General features: G+C 39.9%; 1 protein-coding gene across 8 annotated transcripts in view; it reads left to right on the forward strand.

The window, feature by feature from the left end:
* The window catches only part of ANK2 (ankyrin 2), a 318,251-nt gene that overhangs the window by 111,936 nt on the left and 188,269 nt on the right, over positions 1-18,046 (forward strand). For 4 of the 8 annotated variants that reach the window (XM_082236851.1, XM_082236867.1, XM_082236853.1 and 1 more), the window contains exon 1: positions 4,102-4,291. The exons of 2 other annotated variants lie outside the window; for them this stretch is intronic. In XM_082236851.1, the coding sequence (XP_082092977.1) occupies positions 4,208-4,291 (84 nt within the window). In that variant the 5' untranslated portion in view covers positions 4,102-4,207. Of the gene's footprint in view, positions 1-4,096; positions 4,292-18,046 lie in introns of those variants that run through there. 2 more of the 8 variants (XM_082236871.1, XM_082236873.1) reach the window with 2 other exon arrangements.

The following is an 18,046-nucleotide window of genomic DNA, read 5'->3' on the forward strand; positions in this document are numbered from 1 at the left end:
CGACAGAGGACGAGATGGTTGGACAGTGTTCTCGAAGCTACAAACATGAGTTTGACCAAACTGCGGGAGGCAGTGGAAGATCGGAGTGCTTGGCGTGCTCTGGTCCATGGGGTCACGAAGAGTCGGACACGACTAAACGACTAAACAACAACAACACAATTGGACCAGATGTGCCTTTCATTACGGTGTCACATTTGCTGATTTAATTTGTTTAATTTAATTGTTCTGGATCCTAAGTTCCTTGGGTTTGTCTTTGGTTTATGTGATATATAAACATCATCTTAATCCTGTGCTGGATTGTGATTCACAAGCATAGATGAAAATAGAGATAAGTGTGTCCTTGAAGCAAAATCAATAAAACAGTTGCTTCTGCATTTAACTGCGTGTGCAGCATCCTATCATGGCAGCTGTTTTTCATCTGATCTACTTCAATCCTGTAGTGTGGAGCTTTAATGAACAAAGTTTGAATAAAAATATAGATTCCTGAAAATTTTAATTCACCTCAAGTGAATCGCCACCAACTTTGGTTGCTTTAAATAAGAACTAGACCAAATTTGTGGAGGAGAAAGCTATCAATAATGGCTACTAGCCATGATGGCTCTTTCCTATCCCCCACAGTTGGAGGCACTGTGCCTCTAAATATCATTTTCTGGGAATTACAAGAGGGGAAAGTGCTGCGACATTCAGGTCCTCCTTGTATGTTTCCCATAGGCATCTGGTTGGGCAACTAGGATGGGCCTTTGACCTGATGCAGCACAGCTGTTCTTATGTTCTAAGTCCTGAATCAAAGTTCCAAGTCTTGAAGCAAAGACAAACAACCTGGGGAACAGGGCTTTTTTTTTCAGGGGAACTCAGTTCTGGCACCTCTCAGGTGGGTGCCATTGCCATTAAAAGAGAACAAGGGAGGCATTCATGGTGAGTTCTGACTAGTGCTTTTATTCTTTTTAAAATGTTTAGGGGTACTCTCATTTTCCTACTCATATTGAAATACTGCCCCTTAATGAGACCAAACTTAGATTCACAAAATATTTAGGGCAATGCATACCCCTGTGTCACCCTAGAAAAAAGCACTGGTTCTGACACCTCTTTTTCTAGAATAAAAACACTGGGAAACAGTGTGTATGTGTGTGTGTATATATGTGTGTGTGTGAGAGAGAGAGAGAGTGTGTGTGTGTGTGTGTGTGTGAGAGAGAGAGAGAGAGAGAGAGAGAGAATGAATAAGGGAGGGAGGGAGAGAAAGAAATGGAAATATTTACATGCACAAAAAGAAGAAAAAATCAAATGAATTAAAAATGAAGTGATGAAAATTAACTGCGACAAGAGCTTTTGCTCTGTTTCACTTGATGAAAATGCATTGATCTCCCATTCTGTAGTTGTGCAGTGTCCTGACATATTACTAGAAGATGATAGGAGTCTGATGAGTAAAAGCAATGGAGAATTGTGCCATTAGCAAGTTAACAGCTTGATCTCCGTACCCTGTGGTTTCCAACGGCCTCCCATGCATGAAGTGTGACAGCTTGTACAGCAATTTGCCAGGAAATGCTTTGCACTCAGAGACATGGACAGCAGTCCACAAACTGAAATCGGCAAATTAATTGTAGTAATATTCTTTTAAAATTCCTTTTGCCTTAACAAACACTGGGACCACCAAATCCTTCCCACTTGGGGCCTCAGAGCCATCTGCTGACTGTTATAATCTCAGGCAGACTGGCAGCTGAAGACAAATGAGAGATAATTGAGTCATACATCATCTTTCAGTTTTATTTTAGGTTACCTGGGCTGAATAAGGCTGCAGAGTTGACCATTCTTGTAATCCCATAGGTGTAGCTCAGCCATTAAATGTCTAGTTTTCTATTTTCCTCGACTTTGCTGCTTTATGGTATCATAGAAATAAAGCTGTTGATGGAGATTAATGCATTGGCTTTTGTAAAACAAGAAACAGCAGTTAAGGCTAATTAGTGTGATGTACTTCAGTGAGTTTCCATATGTACAAATATTACTCTGTACATTTAATGTTTGTCAGAATAGGATTTTTAGACTTTAGTCCTTTTATGAATTGTCAAGGAATATGCTTGGTTTTTCCAAAGGCGATATTGTCAACCACACATGACAAAAATAAATAGTAAATACTCAGTATCATTACATGCCAGGACTTCCTTATAATACCATTATAATACCGTTATAATATAATGTTAATTTAAGAAGTTCATGGAGGGAAACTTTTCTGGCCCTGTTCTCCCACTTTAGTTGCCTGGAAAGCCTCACAGAAGGTTCAATGGACTTTTCTGAACAATGTGCATTGGGGTCCATAACAGTTTCAGTTTCAGTTAGTTTTTGCTTTCAAAGATACATATTTGCCAATCCTTCCTCTGGAATACTTTCTGTAGAAATCACATTAATCACATGACGGTTATGGATACCATGAAGTGGACAGAACCTTCTGAATGACATTCTTTATTTGGTTTTTGTCCCCCCAATTGTCTCTAAATAATTACATTCTAGAATAGGAGTGGCTAGTCTGCAATCACAGTCTGATTTCATGTGAGTGATGGGGGGAGAGAAATAAGGTGTGACTTTACTCCATACCTACCTAGTACAGGTCTGTGGCCCCTGACAGGTTACCCCTGAGGAAATGCAGTGCCTTCCGTACCGTGTAGCTTTTTGATAAATACTTCTCTTGGATGTGCTGTTTATCAAACCAGCTTCCATACAATTTGAAAACGCAAGGCATGATTCCATTGTGGTGTAAACAGTTCAGGAAGTTTTTGCGCATGTGCTGCTTATGGTGCATGCATAACTGAAAGTGTCAGTCACTAAGAGTTTAACATGGGAAAATAAATCATTGTGTGAAGACATCCCCACACCTGCTTGAGTGGGAAAAGCAGTGGAAGAAAGTGACTTGTAAATGCTGTGTGTGTTTGTGCATTAGAGACAGAGAGAGAGAGATGACTTCGCATCATTGGACATCTACACAGAAGGAACTCTTGGTCAACTGGGTTTCCCAACTGGTTTCACCACTGAAATCAATGGGAAAGTTATTGCAAATATGGGAGAACAATCTGCACCTCAGAATCCCCTTGTATAGAAGAAGTTCCTGTATCAAACTGTGCAAATACATGGAGGTTAGATCCGTAGGTTCTAATGGTGTGTACCTTCCTTGAAGGAAAGGCCTTCCAACAGAAGGGGACTTTTCAGTCCTGGTTTTTCTATATGCATTGGGTCAGATTGCAGCATTTAGGGAATCACTCATCTTGTTTTGTTTATCGTGTGCAGTGCGTGCTTTAATTAAACTTTCTAATGAAAACAATAAACTAGTAATAATCAGAGAAAAATGGAAGGTCTGTTTTCCATAGTCATTTGTTTTCTTTTGAGGAAGGGAAGAGCTTATAATTGTGAAATGTCTGCTTTCTAAAGGACTTGGAAGCCCAAAGCAAAAGAATTATCCACATTTTGCACTAATTTTAGTAAAATCTGTATTTCACAGTGACACTGGGGGAAATTGCCTAATAATTTTACCAGTCAGTAAATGGGAGGAAGACAAAGCAAATCCTTATGTATTATATTTTTCAAGAATTACAGAAGTTGGTACAGTGACCTAATTAACATTTCACAGATTTGTAAGAAGGCACTCCTGAGCAGATAATACAGATAGGGGTGTGTGTGTAGCAGATATATATATCTGATATCTGATCATCTATAATAATAGTAATAACAATAACAATAATTAATAAAAATAAATTTCCCACCCATCCTTCACTCTCAGGTCTCAGGGCAAGCTACATCAATACAAAAATGCAAGAATAACATCAGTTAAAACAATCTACAGTCAAAAGTATAGGGTAGATCCTAAAAAACGTGTCTGTGTGTGTGTTTATACTAACTAGGTCATTGTACTTGTTTCCTAAATTCCATTCCGGATTCTGTGCATTCTGCTTAAGGGTTTTTCTACAGTTAAAGAGCCAAGATTCTGTGATAATTGGTTAAATCAGATTTAACAATGCAGTCAGATAAACAGTTGTGGTAGCTGCTGCCATAGCAACATCATCGCGCTCACCCTCTCTGTGCCTGCGTCTTCTTTCCTCCGTCCTACCCTCCCCCTCCCTGCTCACACACCCCTCCTCCTCTCCAGCAAGTGACACATTTGCTAATGCTCTGTGTGTTTGAGAGGGTTTAATGGCAGCGCTCTTTGCATTGAAGACAATTCAAAATGATGAATGAGGAAGCAGCTCAGAAGAGTGATGGTGGAGAGAAGTATAATGGAAGTAATCAGAGGAAGAAAAGACCCAAGAAGGTAATGTAAACGGACACAGCAATATGTGTATATGTGTTGTGTGTGTGGAGCAATAAGACAGTAGTAGTCCTCTGAAGTCTTAAGAATGAAGGTGTACGGATCACCTTTTCTGTGTTTACTCTGTGGAAGACCATATTGCCTGTTACTGTTTGCTTAATATTCTGAAAACATTAAGAAGTAGTAGTGTCTTAGTCACTAAGGCATTGTGGTATGTAGAAGCTACATGTCTAGGGTGTGAAGGTTGTAGTAGGAATGTGTTATCCACTGCTGATATCTAGGTAATTTGGCGATAAGGAAATGCTTTGGATTTTCTTTTTTGGAGTGTCTTGAAATGGTAGACAAACCTAATGTTAATCTGAATGGACAGTGACCGAAGGGCTCTTTTAAAAAGCACACAGCTGCCTGTTTTGTTGAATTACTATGGACTTTGTAATGCCTTGCTGTATTGGTTTCATTGCATGCTATTCCTCCTTTAAAAAAAAGATTAAATTGTTAGATTGTGGCAAGAGGAATAGTGTAGGTGGACATGGCACTGGCTTTATTTCTTGTGGATGTGTGAATTGGGATTTATATCCTTTAACTACCTTTAGCTGAGATTTCTCTTTTCATTCAAATGAAAGGTGTGAAACTACAAAAACCAACAACAACAACCCTGAGTTTCCTTTTCCCAGATGCCTGTAGCAATCAGATACTTGCAATACCCTGCTGCTAATGTGAAAGCGATGGAGGGCAACATAAAATACACAGCCACACCCAGCTTTTTGGCCAGGCTTTCTAAAGGTTTTCTGAGCTGCAACCCTATGCATTTTTACTCAGAAGTAAGTCCCACTTTTCCAAGGAAAGAATGCATAGGATTTGAACCCCCAGGTCTTAAAATTAATCTTCCCACTTGGAAGTAGTTTCCTCAAAACAAATTATTTTGAAACCAGTTTCATTTAAAAAATGGGAGCCAACATGCACGTGCAACACCCCCCCCCATTGAAAAATTACTTCTATGGAAATATTATCATGCTGTCTGTTGTTCTCTTTCTCTCACTTTTTAATACCTTACTACAAGAGTAGCTCCTGTGAAAAATATCTTAGTTCTTAGGTATCCTTGGGGATACAGCAATGAAAGAGCTGCTATGCTTTGTAAGAAACTGTGTAGCCCAAGGGGGAAAATGCAGCAAATGTTCAGCGATGCATCTTGCAGTCATCTGTTGTAAACTTGAGTAGAATTTACATGATGCTGTAATATAGCTTTCCAAAAGATAAGCCTCTGTATTTTTAGAAACTTGATAATATGTGTTCCATACAACAGAGATGAAAGAAAGCAGACCTGCCAAAGGTATTTAAAGTATGGAGAATTATCTTTCTTTGGTAGTGTGTATATGTTTTAATAAATTTAGGCTGCAATCCTGCACCCAGTGAGTAAAATCCATTGAACTTAATAGGAATTAATTTTGAAGAAATGTATAGGATTGCTCTGTGAGGATATGTCCTGATCCAGCTGATGGAAAAATTTTGATAAAAAGTTAAAACATGGTGACTCCACTTTTCTGTGGAATGCCTTAGTGTGTAATGTTTGATTTAGGTTGGGTTTCATACCTAGGCAAAAGGGAAGAGCCATTTACCTCTGTTTGTCCCAAATTAAAGGGCCATATATGTATAATGCATATAAATCTCTACTTGCAAAAAATAAATAAATGATCCAGTCTGTCTGGAAACCCAATTTCCTACTCTTCTTAAGTCTCCTTCAGACCCCAAAATCTGAAAGACCACCTCCTTCCCTACAGACCCTCTTGGGAGTTAAGATTGACAGGGGGGGCCTCTTAGTATTTCATTCTTCCTCCAAAGTTTGGAGGGGCTGGTGGCTTATGAGAGGGCAGGGGTGCCAGCTCCTGGGGACCATGCCCTTTTGGACCCCTCCTATACTTTCAGGCTGGGGGCCAGCACCCCCTCCTCCATGTTCAGAAGGCACAGAAGTGAGTCAAAGAGCTGACTGTGGCTTGGCTCCAGTGTCTGGCTCCTTCCCCTCCACAGGTCAAAGCAGCCTCCTGCTGGTGGTGGCACCAAGAGGAGATGGAGGAGGAGCCACTGGCCATTGAAGCCACACGGCTGACATGTTCAACTCTGCCCTAGGCTCCTCCCGACATCCTGATGTTGTGTGCAAGATGCCAGGACATCACACATGTGTCATTGCCACCTGCCTTTGACCTCCCAAACTGGCACATCTGGGACAGAGGGCATTGTCTATGGCAGCTCCTAAGCTATAGAATTCCGTTCTCACAGAGGCATGTCTGACACTTCCATTGTATAGAGTCTGCCATATGCTGAAGATGCCCTTTGACACCCGAGATACATAGGGTGATCCACAACTTTTACTCAGAATGTGTCTACTCTGAGTAAAACTTAATTGCATACCGCCTATGTATTTTTAGGACCCGCTCTATTCTTCAGAATGTAAATTGTACTGATTTTAATCTTGTGTTTTTATATTGTCGTAACTCACCCTGGGCATTTATGGCTAAGAAAGCCAAATAAGAATGATGATAGCCAAGTAGAAAAAGTCTTCTGGGACTCACGTTTAGCCTGTCACCATACACCTGGTGCTGGCTTTCCTGTATGCTGATGGGATTTCTGTAGTAGGGTGCCTTTTCTACTCATGGAGGAGGCTCCCCATATGATTAGGAACCAGAGAAGATCATGAGTAGGGCAGATTCTTGTGGAAGTGCTGCTTTGCATGCAGAGGGTCTCAGGTTCAACTCCCAATCTCTGGGAGTGTCTCTTGCCTAAAATCCCAGAGACCTTTTGCCAGTAAGGGCAGACACTGTTGAGCTAGATGGACCAGATAGTCCTAGTATAAGGCAGGATTCCACATTCCTATAACACAGGTTTTAAGGACAGCTGCAATTAGATTAGGGTGGTCCTTAAACAGACAAGGTAGTGTTATAGAACTGTAATGATTAAGTGATCTTTTCATTTTCATTATTAATTCTAAGCTTACAACTTCATTGTTGACATATATGGATCTATTTCTCAGTTTAAACTCAACTTAACTTGCCTGCTCTAATATATTCCGTTCTTTTGTCATCAAAATGAATTCCCAGAGGAGTAATTAAAGTTGTATCCAAATACGCTGACAAAACAACTCCTTTCTTTCGTATCAGATCTCTTAAAATTACCATTAACAGTAGCCCCAGCATAAGTTTGATAGAAAGGACCTTGAGCCTGGAGGTGACACTTCTCTCAAGAATGCAAAGAACACAAAATGAAGGAAATTTTGGCAATAAATTTCTAGGTGAGTTGATGTCTTCATAGGCATAGCAATAAAAATGCCTGGCATCTTGATCTAAAAACATATAATCAGAAAGAATTGCCAATGAAACCAGTTGCCTGGGTTTGAGCGATTTGAAGCTGCCTTAAATCATATCAGCCCATGTCTCATCCACCAGTCACCCCATCAAAAGGAAAAAGGCACCCATACCAGCCACCGCCATGCTCACAGATCAAAATTCTACGCACTTTTCAGAACAGATTGGGGGCTGGGATTCCTGTCCTGGCACCCAGTGCAGGCATGTTTAAGGGGAATGTTCAATGTGGAAGAGACTGTGTCAGGAACTGAGGAGGAAGAACAAATATTCCTTTATGCGCTGTGGAGTTTTGAGGGGACACTTACCTGTGACCTTTAGTGGGCACCATAGGAGGCACTGATGGATGCAGCAGGAACCTCTGGGTGTTGCATTGATGGTCCCTTGTATATTTTATGTAGAACTTTTATGCTTTTGCAAAGAAACAATATACATTGTAAAGGAAAATGTGTGCTCAAATCCTTGGCTGCAAGCTGAAATGCTGAGTGCATCCGTGCCATAGAAAATAACTCTTCTTTCTATTAAAGTGTTTGGAAATTCCATAGTTTCCTTAACGTCTGGAAAATATTAATAGAGTTTCCAGGAACGCATCTACACAACATTCTCTTTTCCTAGTATTATTAAAGAACCATAAAATATTTATTGTATAATGAACAAATGGAGTAGCTACATTTTGTAAAAAAACCAAAAACCAAATCCAATGTTGCAGTTCTATTTCCTATGATAAAAATAAGTTACGCAGTCTCCTTTCCTGGGATTAGACCTACTTATCACACTATCCCTAGAGGCTAACATGTGCTATTGCTACATTAACCACAAAATGGTATTCCGTAATCCAAGTGTTTATATGGGAATAATATTGGCCTACTCTTAATTCTTTTTTTAAAAAATTATCAAGTCAAGTTTGTATTGTATTAATATGCCTAAGGATGTGGGCTCTCCCAAAAAATAATTTGGGCTGGATAATAACTTAATTGTTTGTCATTATCTTGGCCAGCCCCCTTCCACTCCCCTGTCACTTGTTAGGGTTGGGTCCCCAAATTTGAATGCTTTGTTTTGTAGGCTAAATTTAAGTATTAGTGTTTCTAGGAACGGTTTGTGTGGTTGTTGTTGTTTTTTAAAAAAACCCACACTGGTGTATTATTTTTAATTTTTTAAAAAAATTGCTTTTGCACCATTTTAACAAGTTTCCTTGAATCAATATTTTGCCAATTGACTGGTTTGCTTATAAAGTGGGTACTAAACTTCCACTCTTGGTCTACCTTCTGAATTGAGTAGCATTGTTATGTTACTTTTGGTTTTAATTGCCCTCTGGACAGCTTCCCTCAAATATTCCTTTCCACAACACTAGGTTTCTTCAAATCAGGCAGTAGCTGTTAACACTATGCTTTGCTTGACTAGCTTTCTGGACCTCATTTACTTCACCAGACAACCCCGTCTCCAAGGGTTAGTTCAAGGGGGGTGGCCAATGTATGTCATTTCCACCAATCTAAACACAATGCAAGCTTTAAGCGGGACCATATCCTCCTGGGTGAAGGAGAAGCAGTAGAATAATAAAGAGAAGCATATGAAAGGGCTTGCTATAAATCTGAATAAGCAAATACAATGAAATAGAATCACAAGCCTTGCATTATTAAATCTTCATTCTGCAAGAGTTATGCAAAGGAGAAAAATGAAGGAAAGTACAACAGCATTTCATTAGGGGTTCAGGTTTAAGCACCCAAACATTTAAAGGACACTTAAGCCAAATTGGGCATTGGCTTTTGCCTGGCCTTCCATCTTATGATGTTTCTGGGTTGAGGGTGGTATAGCATACAACAGGGCATTGGAAGATTGAGGGGTTTGTTTTGCTCCATCTTTAAGCCATAGGAAAGAGAATAGGCAGAGGTCAGGAGAGATGAGAACATCGGCTGGGGAAAGGAGGTCCATGACCCCATAGTCCAAATAGGTGAACCACACATTTTCAAGGGATTCCTAGTACAGTATGCAAGTTCTTGGGCATTGGGAGGTCCACACTTGCTAAGTGAGATTAGTTACAAAATGATACTGTTTGCAAAGGGTACAAAGGCAAAAAGTTTGAGTGCTACAGCCCCTTATTGTTGTATTTTGATAACATAATGTGAAGAACTCAGTCCTGCCTTCAACTCATGGCGCTGATCAGCTTTTAAATTTTATTTCCTGGTGCTCAGCAGTGGAGGGCCAGGCGGTTGCTATTTTTAATTTCCAACAATGCCTCAGAGCAATGTGTTATCTGAGGCATTGTGAGCAACTGAAATGACGGTCACCCAGTGATCACTAGAGGAACAGTGCCACTGAGCAAGCCCACCAGGAGAGAATTAACATAGGATGTGACCCACCAATGGCCTTTGAGTTGGCTGGCCCTGACTGAACATTTTAAAACCTGATAGGCTGGTACAATAAACTTAGCCACTCATTTCATGTTTCTCTTTCAGATAGGTTGATCTACAGTGCAGCTAGTAATTACTGGCTTTTTAAAAGTTACACCTGGGCCTTTGAAGAACTAGGGTCTTTCAGGTCCTAAAGTCTTGCCAATGTGCTCACAGTGCACTAGTTGTATAATTTCAGGAAAGGCATGAAATAGCTCAATTGGGCCATTCAGTTGGGTCAATATATTCAGTCAGTATATTGTACAGTATTACAATGTGTACAGTGGTACCTCGGGTTACATATGCTTCAGGTTTCAGGCGCTTCAGGTTACAGAGTCCGCTAACCCAGAAATAGTACCTCGGGTTAAGAACTTTGCTTCAGGATGAGAACAGAAATTGTGCAGCAGCAACAGGAGGCCCCATTAGCTAAAGTGGTTCTTCAGGTTAAGAACAGTTTCAGGTTAAGAACGGACCTCCATAACGAATTAAGTACTTAACCCGAGGTACCACTGTACTACCAAAACAGGTTTGATACTTTGGTGCTTTTAGTTTCCCCTTTTGCTACAACCAAAATCCCATCCCTTTGATATTACGTTGCATGTGGTCCTGCAGACATAAGAATGGCTATTGTACCTAAAAATGCCACAGCAGTGCATATATGCTATTGTGCATTACAGGAATACATTTTCACAAGGCAGAGGTATCCCAGAGTTTTGTTACCTATATACTGGCTAAAATAGTTATTATAGTTATTATAATGGTTAATATACCTACTGGGGTAAACAGCCATGGTGCAATAAAATATTTATTAATGCCAAAATCTAAAATAGTTACATTGGAGGTGCTACAAGATGTCACTTTCTTTGTACATAACATATTGTTCCACCTGCTGGTTCTAGCCAGCCAGATTGGTCCAGGGTGCGTCATGTGTATGAAAGGAGAGAAAACTATCTCCTCAGATCATCTGCTTTGTGCGTCTGAGAGGAGTATTTTGTTTAAGTGAAAATAGAACAGTGACCAAGTGTTGAGAATAATTACTTTAGGCTTCAGTGAATTTTATCTAATTCTCCTAAAGTACTTTGCAATTAGCCAGCCTCCAAACCCTCAGATGTTTGTGCGTTGCTCAGTTTGTGAGCAACTGTGACATATTTAAGCAAGAGATTGAACCATGTGATTGTCTCAATGCCTGCATTTTAAGCAGCATCTTGGTTTTGGAATGTCATTGTTTGCCTCTCCTCAGTACTCCTCAGTATAGGATCATTGTGTTTGGAAAACATAGGACTGAAAACGTAGTTGTAATGGGGAGCAGACGTTGTTGGTCAAGCTGCTTGCCATTGGTTTTCGCACTGCAATAGTTCAGACGTGACTGAGAAATGGCTGTAATAATTAAAGATGGTTATCTTGGAGCCATATGCCATTGAGTATAAGAACTCATGGAAAACTGATGTGATCCCTGAAAGCTAATATGAAGCCTATCTTAATAAGGGAGGGGGTAGAAATGCAGAGTGATAATCCCCAAAGAGAGAGAGAGAGAGAAAAGGTAATCTTGGTATTATCTCAAGAGAGAAAGATGGCGGGAAAGGCAATCTTGGCATTTTGATTTCCATACCTGGAAATACATTACAATAAACAATTAAGCAACTAATTTGTGAAAAAGAGAGGAAATGATGAATATAACGATGAATATAACAAGAATCTGGCAATTATTATACACACCCCAATTGTTTATTCAGCTCAGCTACTGCAATGTACTCTTTGTAGGGCTGTACTTAAAGATTACCCAGAATATATAACAGCAGTAAAATTACCTTTAATCAACTAACATTTGACTCCGGTTTGTTTTATTTAGCCTGTGCTATTTTAGACATTTTCTGCTCCTGCTATTTAATGTTATTTGTATTCATTTTAAGCTAAAATGTAAGTTAAAATAATAATTATAATTAAGTAGTATTATTTATTGAGCCTATTTTTTTGGGAGAAATGATGGAACAATGAGAATTAAGAGCAGAAAAGGCACAGGGCCATGTAGAATCTTTCAAGGTTAATGTGCTCTTGCTGATGAGTGAAAAGAATGATTGCATCATCATGAAATTGTGTGTGTGTGTGTGTGTGGACAGAATAGATATAAGAAAAAAATAAAATTGAGAGGGATTGCAGACACCCTAGGGGAGATAATTTACTGCTTGAACAGGTGTTGAGATGCTTTAGGGACAAGGTGTCTTCTTCGTGGTATGGGCTTAGCCTGGAGGACTCAACCCTACAATTTTAGGAGTCCTCATTTTTCAAGCTCAGTATGCTGAGAAGCTGGGGGCAGGGTGATTAATTAAAGAGATACTGCAGAGTCTGAGAATCTGTGGCCAGTAGCAGAAGAAGGTGAGGTCAGAATAGCAGATGCTCCTTATGGACTGAATTGTATAGAGTAGAGGCTGATATGTATAGATATGCTGGACTTTCAGAATTTTGACCTTCCGGTTTTATGATTTTTAACATAAAGAAGATGGTTACATGGCGCTAATGGCCACATAATATGTAGGGAAGTGTGTAATGCCAGCTTACATTTACTCCCCACCCCCATCTGTTCCTACTGCTCTGCCAGTGTCTGTGAACTTCATTTCCCCGTCATGATAAGGACAACAGGAACTATCCTTTTCTGTGCATTTCCATGTGTTAACCCAGCTTTGTAGGTGTCTCATTGTATGCCCAGATTGCTACTGTTGTGTCCTGAAAACCCATGGACTGAACCAGGGTGTGTCCAATCACAAGCTGGAAGCTTTGACAAAACTAGCCATGTGGGCACAAATCAATTGGAAAAAGTCAGTGTCTGTGACTTCAACACAAGCAAAAGGATCTTCTTGTGATGTGCTTTGTATAAATTTGAGTAAGCCTTGTTAATTTGACATAATGCCTGGTCCTGTCTTTAGTAAAGGCTTATGAAACATGGTAATCATATCTATGGATAGCATGGCAGCAGCTTAAAATTCAAATTGCATCTGAACTATGTGTGCACTTCATGGGAATTTGAGCTGGTGAGGATGAATCAATGGATCAGGGTTTAGCACAGCATGAAAGACAATATACAGTAATGACACAGAAAAACCAAAAACAGCACAAAAGAATATTGGATATAGTATACATCACTTTTATGACTGGTGATTGCTGAAGTACAGACAGCTACTGTAGCCACACACAAAGTACAGTGGTACCTCGGGTTACATACACTACAGGTTACAGACTCCGCTAACCCAGAAATAGTACCTCGGATTAAGACCTTTGCTTCAGGATGAGAACAGAAATCGTGCGATGGCAGCGCGGTGACACCAGGAGGCCCCATTAGCTAAAGTGGTACCTCAGGTTAAGAACGGACCTATGGAAAGAATTAAGTTCGTAACCTGAGGTACCACTGTATTTTAATATTCTCTTGAAATAAGGATGCAAAAGATCATGCAGTTTATTAATAAACACTATTTAGCTGAGCTAGGCTCCATTATTTTTTGCCTGGGTTCTTGGGCTCTAGTGGTTTTTGGGACATACCTATTCTTGACTGGATCATGTGTTATTCCTTCTGCATTTCATTTAGCTTTTAAAATTTACAAAGCACCCTAAACCCCTGGTGTGCAGCACTGGACTTTATGAAGTGGCAGAGCCCTTGCTGTAGCTGGAGCCCCTGTCAGTGCCATGAATCAGAGTAGAAAAGTTGGGTGGCAAGAGAATACTGTTTTCTTGCTATGCCTGCTCCAGCTCAAACTCAGAACCTGCTAGTAGCTGGACTGGCTGAGGGGAACCAGCCCAAGTCTGCTTCTTCTCTAGTCCTCATATGCTATTTTTTTTGGCACATACTACGTACTGTGGCTACTGCAAGTGGGAATACCAACAGCAGAAGTTTCTGCCCCACTCCAGTTCAGGCAGGTGCAGTTTGGAGTGGCATGGTTGCAGAGCCTCATGGAGCTGTGTAGGACACATCTTTTCATATCTCTCCTCTCTAGCCCAGTGGCTAAGGGGCTTGGATTGCTCTGTTAGTCATTGTGTAAGGTAGTCTTCTGCAGTCTTCATTTATTTCCTGTAGTAATTCTAGGAAAGTGTTTTTTTTATTATTTAGAAGTTGGTGTATCCCTGTGTTTGAATCCTATAAGACTGAATAGGGAAGTTAATTCATGCTGTTTAAGTGCTTATAGGATTCAAAAGTCGTCTTTAAAACCACTGAAGAAATGTCCACATTATGGCAACATTTTATATATTATAACATGCTAAAATGAGATTTTATGAGTGACTAGAAATCAAAGCATTGGAATATTGTCAATAGTCTTTAGTACAGCGTTGATTCTTAGTCTTACTCATTATATTTGAAACATTGAAGAAATACGTTTTGTGAGTTGGCATTTCCATTAAGTTTAGAACAGTTTACTCCAGTTGATGGCACTGTGGTGACTGCCGCCTTCCCAAGTTGAGCGAGAACACAAGCAAAGATAAGAAACACATTATGTTCCCAGTCTAAATGTCAGTGCTTCATCAGAGATATAATGCTCCACTTAGAGAACACAGACCTCCTATTCAGCATCATGAATGCAAGAGCACTAGGATACTTTATGGGAAATGCAATGCCCACTCCTTCAGTATAGGGCTAGACCGCACTTGGAACTGCCATAGGAAATTTGAGGGCAGTGCAGGAATTGTGGAAGCAAGCGCTTCCCATGTGGAAAAGGTCAACAGATAGCACTGGTGTCAGTTTTTTTTTGCTATAGTCAGTGTTGGACAGGTTCCTTCTTTAGAAAGAATAAGTTGTGTGTTCAGAATAATTCACAGTGACAGACCCAGGCCCAGTGGCAAGGAGGAGCTTCTTCTTGCTAATGTCTCAATTCGAGTCTAAAAGCCATGGAGCAAAGTGGCCACTTTCACATTTGGATGAAACATGAGGAATTGTGCTATGGATGAGATGTGTTTGCATTGCAAGCTATTCCTGGGCTATAATATATAAACTACAAACTCCTATGGAATTCCCCCCCCCAATTTTGCCAGAGAAACAGGTCAGTGGTACTATATCCAAATGAAGTCATGTACAGGGACCTGATAAGACCCTGAACAAACAACAAACAACATAGATAACTACATATGCATACTATTTATGTATGATTATTATATATGAACTGCTGTTCTGGACATCTTTAGTCATTTTTGGAATGGGCCTGGAACTTACTGCAATGCGCTAGGTTTTGGTCTCATTCCATGAATTCTCTCCCAGTCAGCATCTGTTCAGATTTTGTGCCAGTTGTGGAATTCACCTACAAACTCAGTTCACTTGATTCACTAAACTAAAATACAACATTTAGTATTTGAGAGGGTAAATGATTCTTCAGAAGTAACAACAACAACAACAATGGCATACCTTTGTCTTTATGAATTCATATAATGTACTATTATGAGCTGTTTACATTTCAGTCGTATGTTGCAATGTAGCTTGTATTTCGAGTTCACAAAGATATTCAAATGTTACACTGTGTGACAAAAAACACAAAAATATTGCGATATGAAAAAAGTATAGTGTGTCTTAAACAAAACAGATTGCTGAACTTGGAAATTACTTTTAATTTTATCTACCTCCCACCAATACTGTGTTACAGAATTCATTTTTAAAGTAAGCAAGGCAAAAAATAAAAAAAAATCCAAGTGAATAGGAATGTTATTAAATCATGAACACACCTAAAATTTAACGGATGTTTCACGTTGTATGTTTCTGGAGCATCCCTTACTAATTTCCTGCAGTAATCCACAAGCATGATGGGACTGACTTGAGCTCGACTGTCCCACTCACAAATAAAACAACAGTATTACCTGTATATCAGTTGTAAACCAATGGGAAGTGCAATTACTTTCAATTTACCACAAATGTGCCAAGCATAGTTGTTATACTGAATGTGTTCTAGAAGAAAGCGCATGTTGTCATATCAATTCCTTCATATGGATGGCATAAACTAGTGGAACAGAAGGCTATTTGTTGCCAATGTGGATCAACATGGCTTTCAAACTGAGTTTGGAGGAACAAATGCCAATTATTCGTGTTATGTTGTTGTCCAAATGCTTCTGTTAGGTTGTTTAAAGGTAAAGGTACCCCTGCCCGAACGGGCCAGTCTTGACAGACTCTGGGGTTTGTGCGCCCATCTCACATCTATAGGCCGGGGGCCAGCGCTGTCCGGAGACACTTCCGGGTCACGTGGCCAGCGTGACAAAGCTGCATCTGGCGAGCCAGGGCAGCACACGGAACGCCGTTTACCTTCCCGCTGGTAAGCGGTACCTATTTATCTACTTGCACCCGGGGGTGCTTTCGAACTGCTAGGTTGGCAGGCGCTGGGACCGAGCAGCGGGAGCGCACCCCGCCGCGGGGATTCGAACCGCCGACCTTTCGATCGGCAAGCCCTAGGTGCTGAGGCTTTAACCCACAGCGCCACCCGCGTCCCTGTTAGGTTGTTTAGATTGTTGCAAAAGGTCACCTTCCTGAGAAAAGCATTCTGTAAAATTCTCCTGTTATTTTTAATTTTAAAAAAATTCCTGCCACTTAGCAGGAGATTCCATCCTTGTAATCTGGAGGGAAATATTTCAAAAGGAAATATTTCAATTACTTGATACAGCAACACAACACACATCCTAGGTACTAGGGCACTGAACAAAACCTAATGAATAACTAATCATGCAGCATCTGAATACTTTACCATATGTATGTCTCACTACATCAATATAAACAAGTATATATATGCTTCTGCTAGGTACACACAAGTATTAGCAACAATGGCTTACAGAGCAGTGTTACTGTTACTGCATAGAACTCTGAACTGATTCAGAATTTCAGCAATGAGAATTTCAGTTTGAGCAGAAGCAATTAAGAGTTAACTGCCTCATTTAAATGTTCATTCTGAGCAAACCCTGTGGCACAATTAAGTATCAAAGTGTTAAGGGCAGAATTCTTGCATCTTGCACATGTCTTGAAGGTGAAGGTAGTGAATAATTTATGCTGAATACCATTAAGTCAAGTTCTTCTGGGAAGGCTTGATTCTTCGCATTGATTTCTTTAGGAGACTAGGTTACTTCACTTTCAGCAGCTCTGGCAACTGAATGATAGAATTGTAGCATTGGAATGGACCCTAACAGCCATCCATTCCAACCTCCTTCAATGCAAGAATCTCAGCTAAAGCATACATGATGGAGGGCTGTCCAACCCCTGTTTAAAAACCTCCATGGAAGGAGAGTCTACCACTTCCAGGGGGAGACCGGTCCACTGTCAAACAGCTCTTACTGTCAGAAAAAGTTCTTCCTGGTGTTTAGTTGGAATCTTCTTTCTTCTTAACTTGAATCTATCAGAATAAAAATTAGTTCCTGCCTTGGAAGTCCACTTAACATTGTATGGAGATCACAGCTTTAGCTTTATTTGTAAGTTTCTGTGATAATGCGTTTTACCCATAATTATTGTAAGTTTCTCCATAATGCTCTTTCTTTCTTTCTTTCTTTCTTTCTTTCTTTCTTTCTTTCTTTCTTCTATATTAGTACTGGTCATCAAAAGGCAGATCTAACTGAAAGGTCTATACAGAAGTTTAGAAAAGATTAGGGAAAAATGTTGCCATCTTTCAAGGCCAAATAGTTGGCAAGGAATGCAGAAGTATTCATGCAGTAGCATCATATTGTGTAGGCTAATTTATCAGGGACTATAATCCTAAACATGCTCATTTAGAAGAATATTCCATTGAAATAAACAGGTTTTACCACCAAGCAAATATATTCCACCTAGAGATACCATTAATTTTAAATGCTGATGCCCTTCATTGAATGTTATTGGCTTTGGATCTCATTCAAATCAGTCTGTGATTTTGTTGTTTTTATCCACATGCCAAACAATGCGAATTGGCTTTTGACATTTACGATTTCTTTTAAAAAAAACCACATTTTTGCCTCATGTGTACAGTTACCGAAAATGTGAACAAACGAGAATATAAGGCTTTTGGTAGAAAAACATATTCACATTTTAAATGCATAAA

Source organism: Podarcis vaucheri (assembly GCF_965113315.1).
Source record: "Podarcis vaucheri genome assembly, chromosome: 9".
In the NCBI taxonomy this organism is placed as follows: Eukaryota; Metazoa; Chordata; class Lepidosauria; order Squamata; family Lacertidae; genus Podarcis; species Podarcis vaucheri.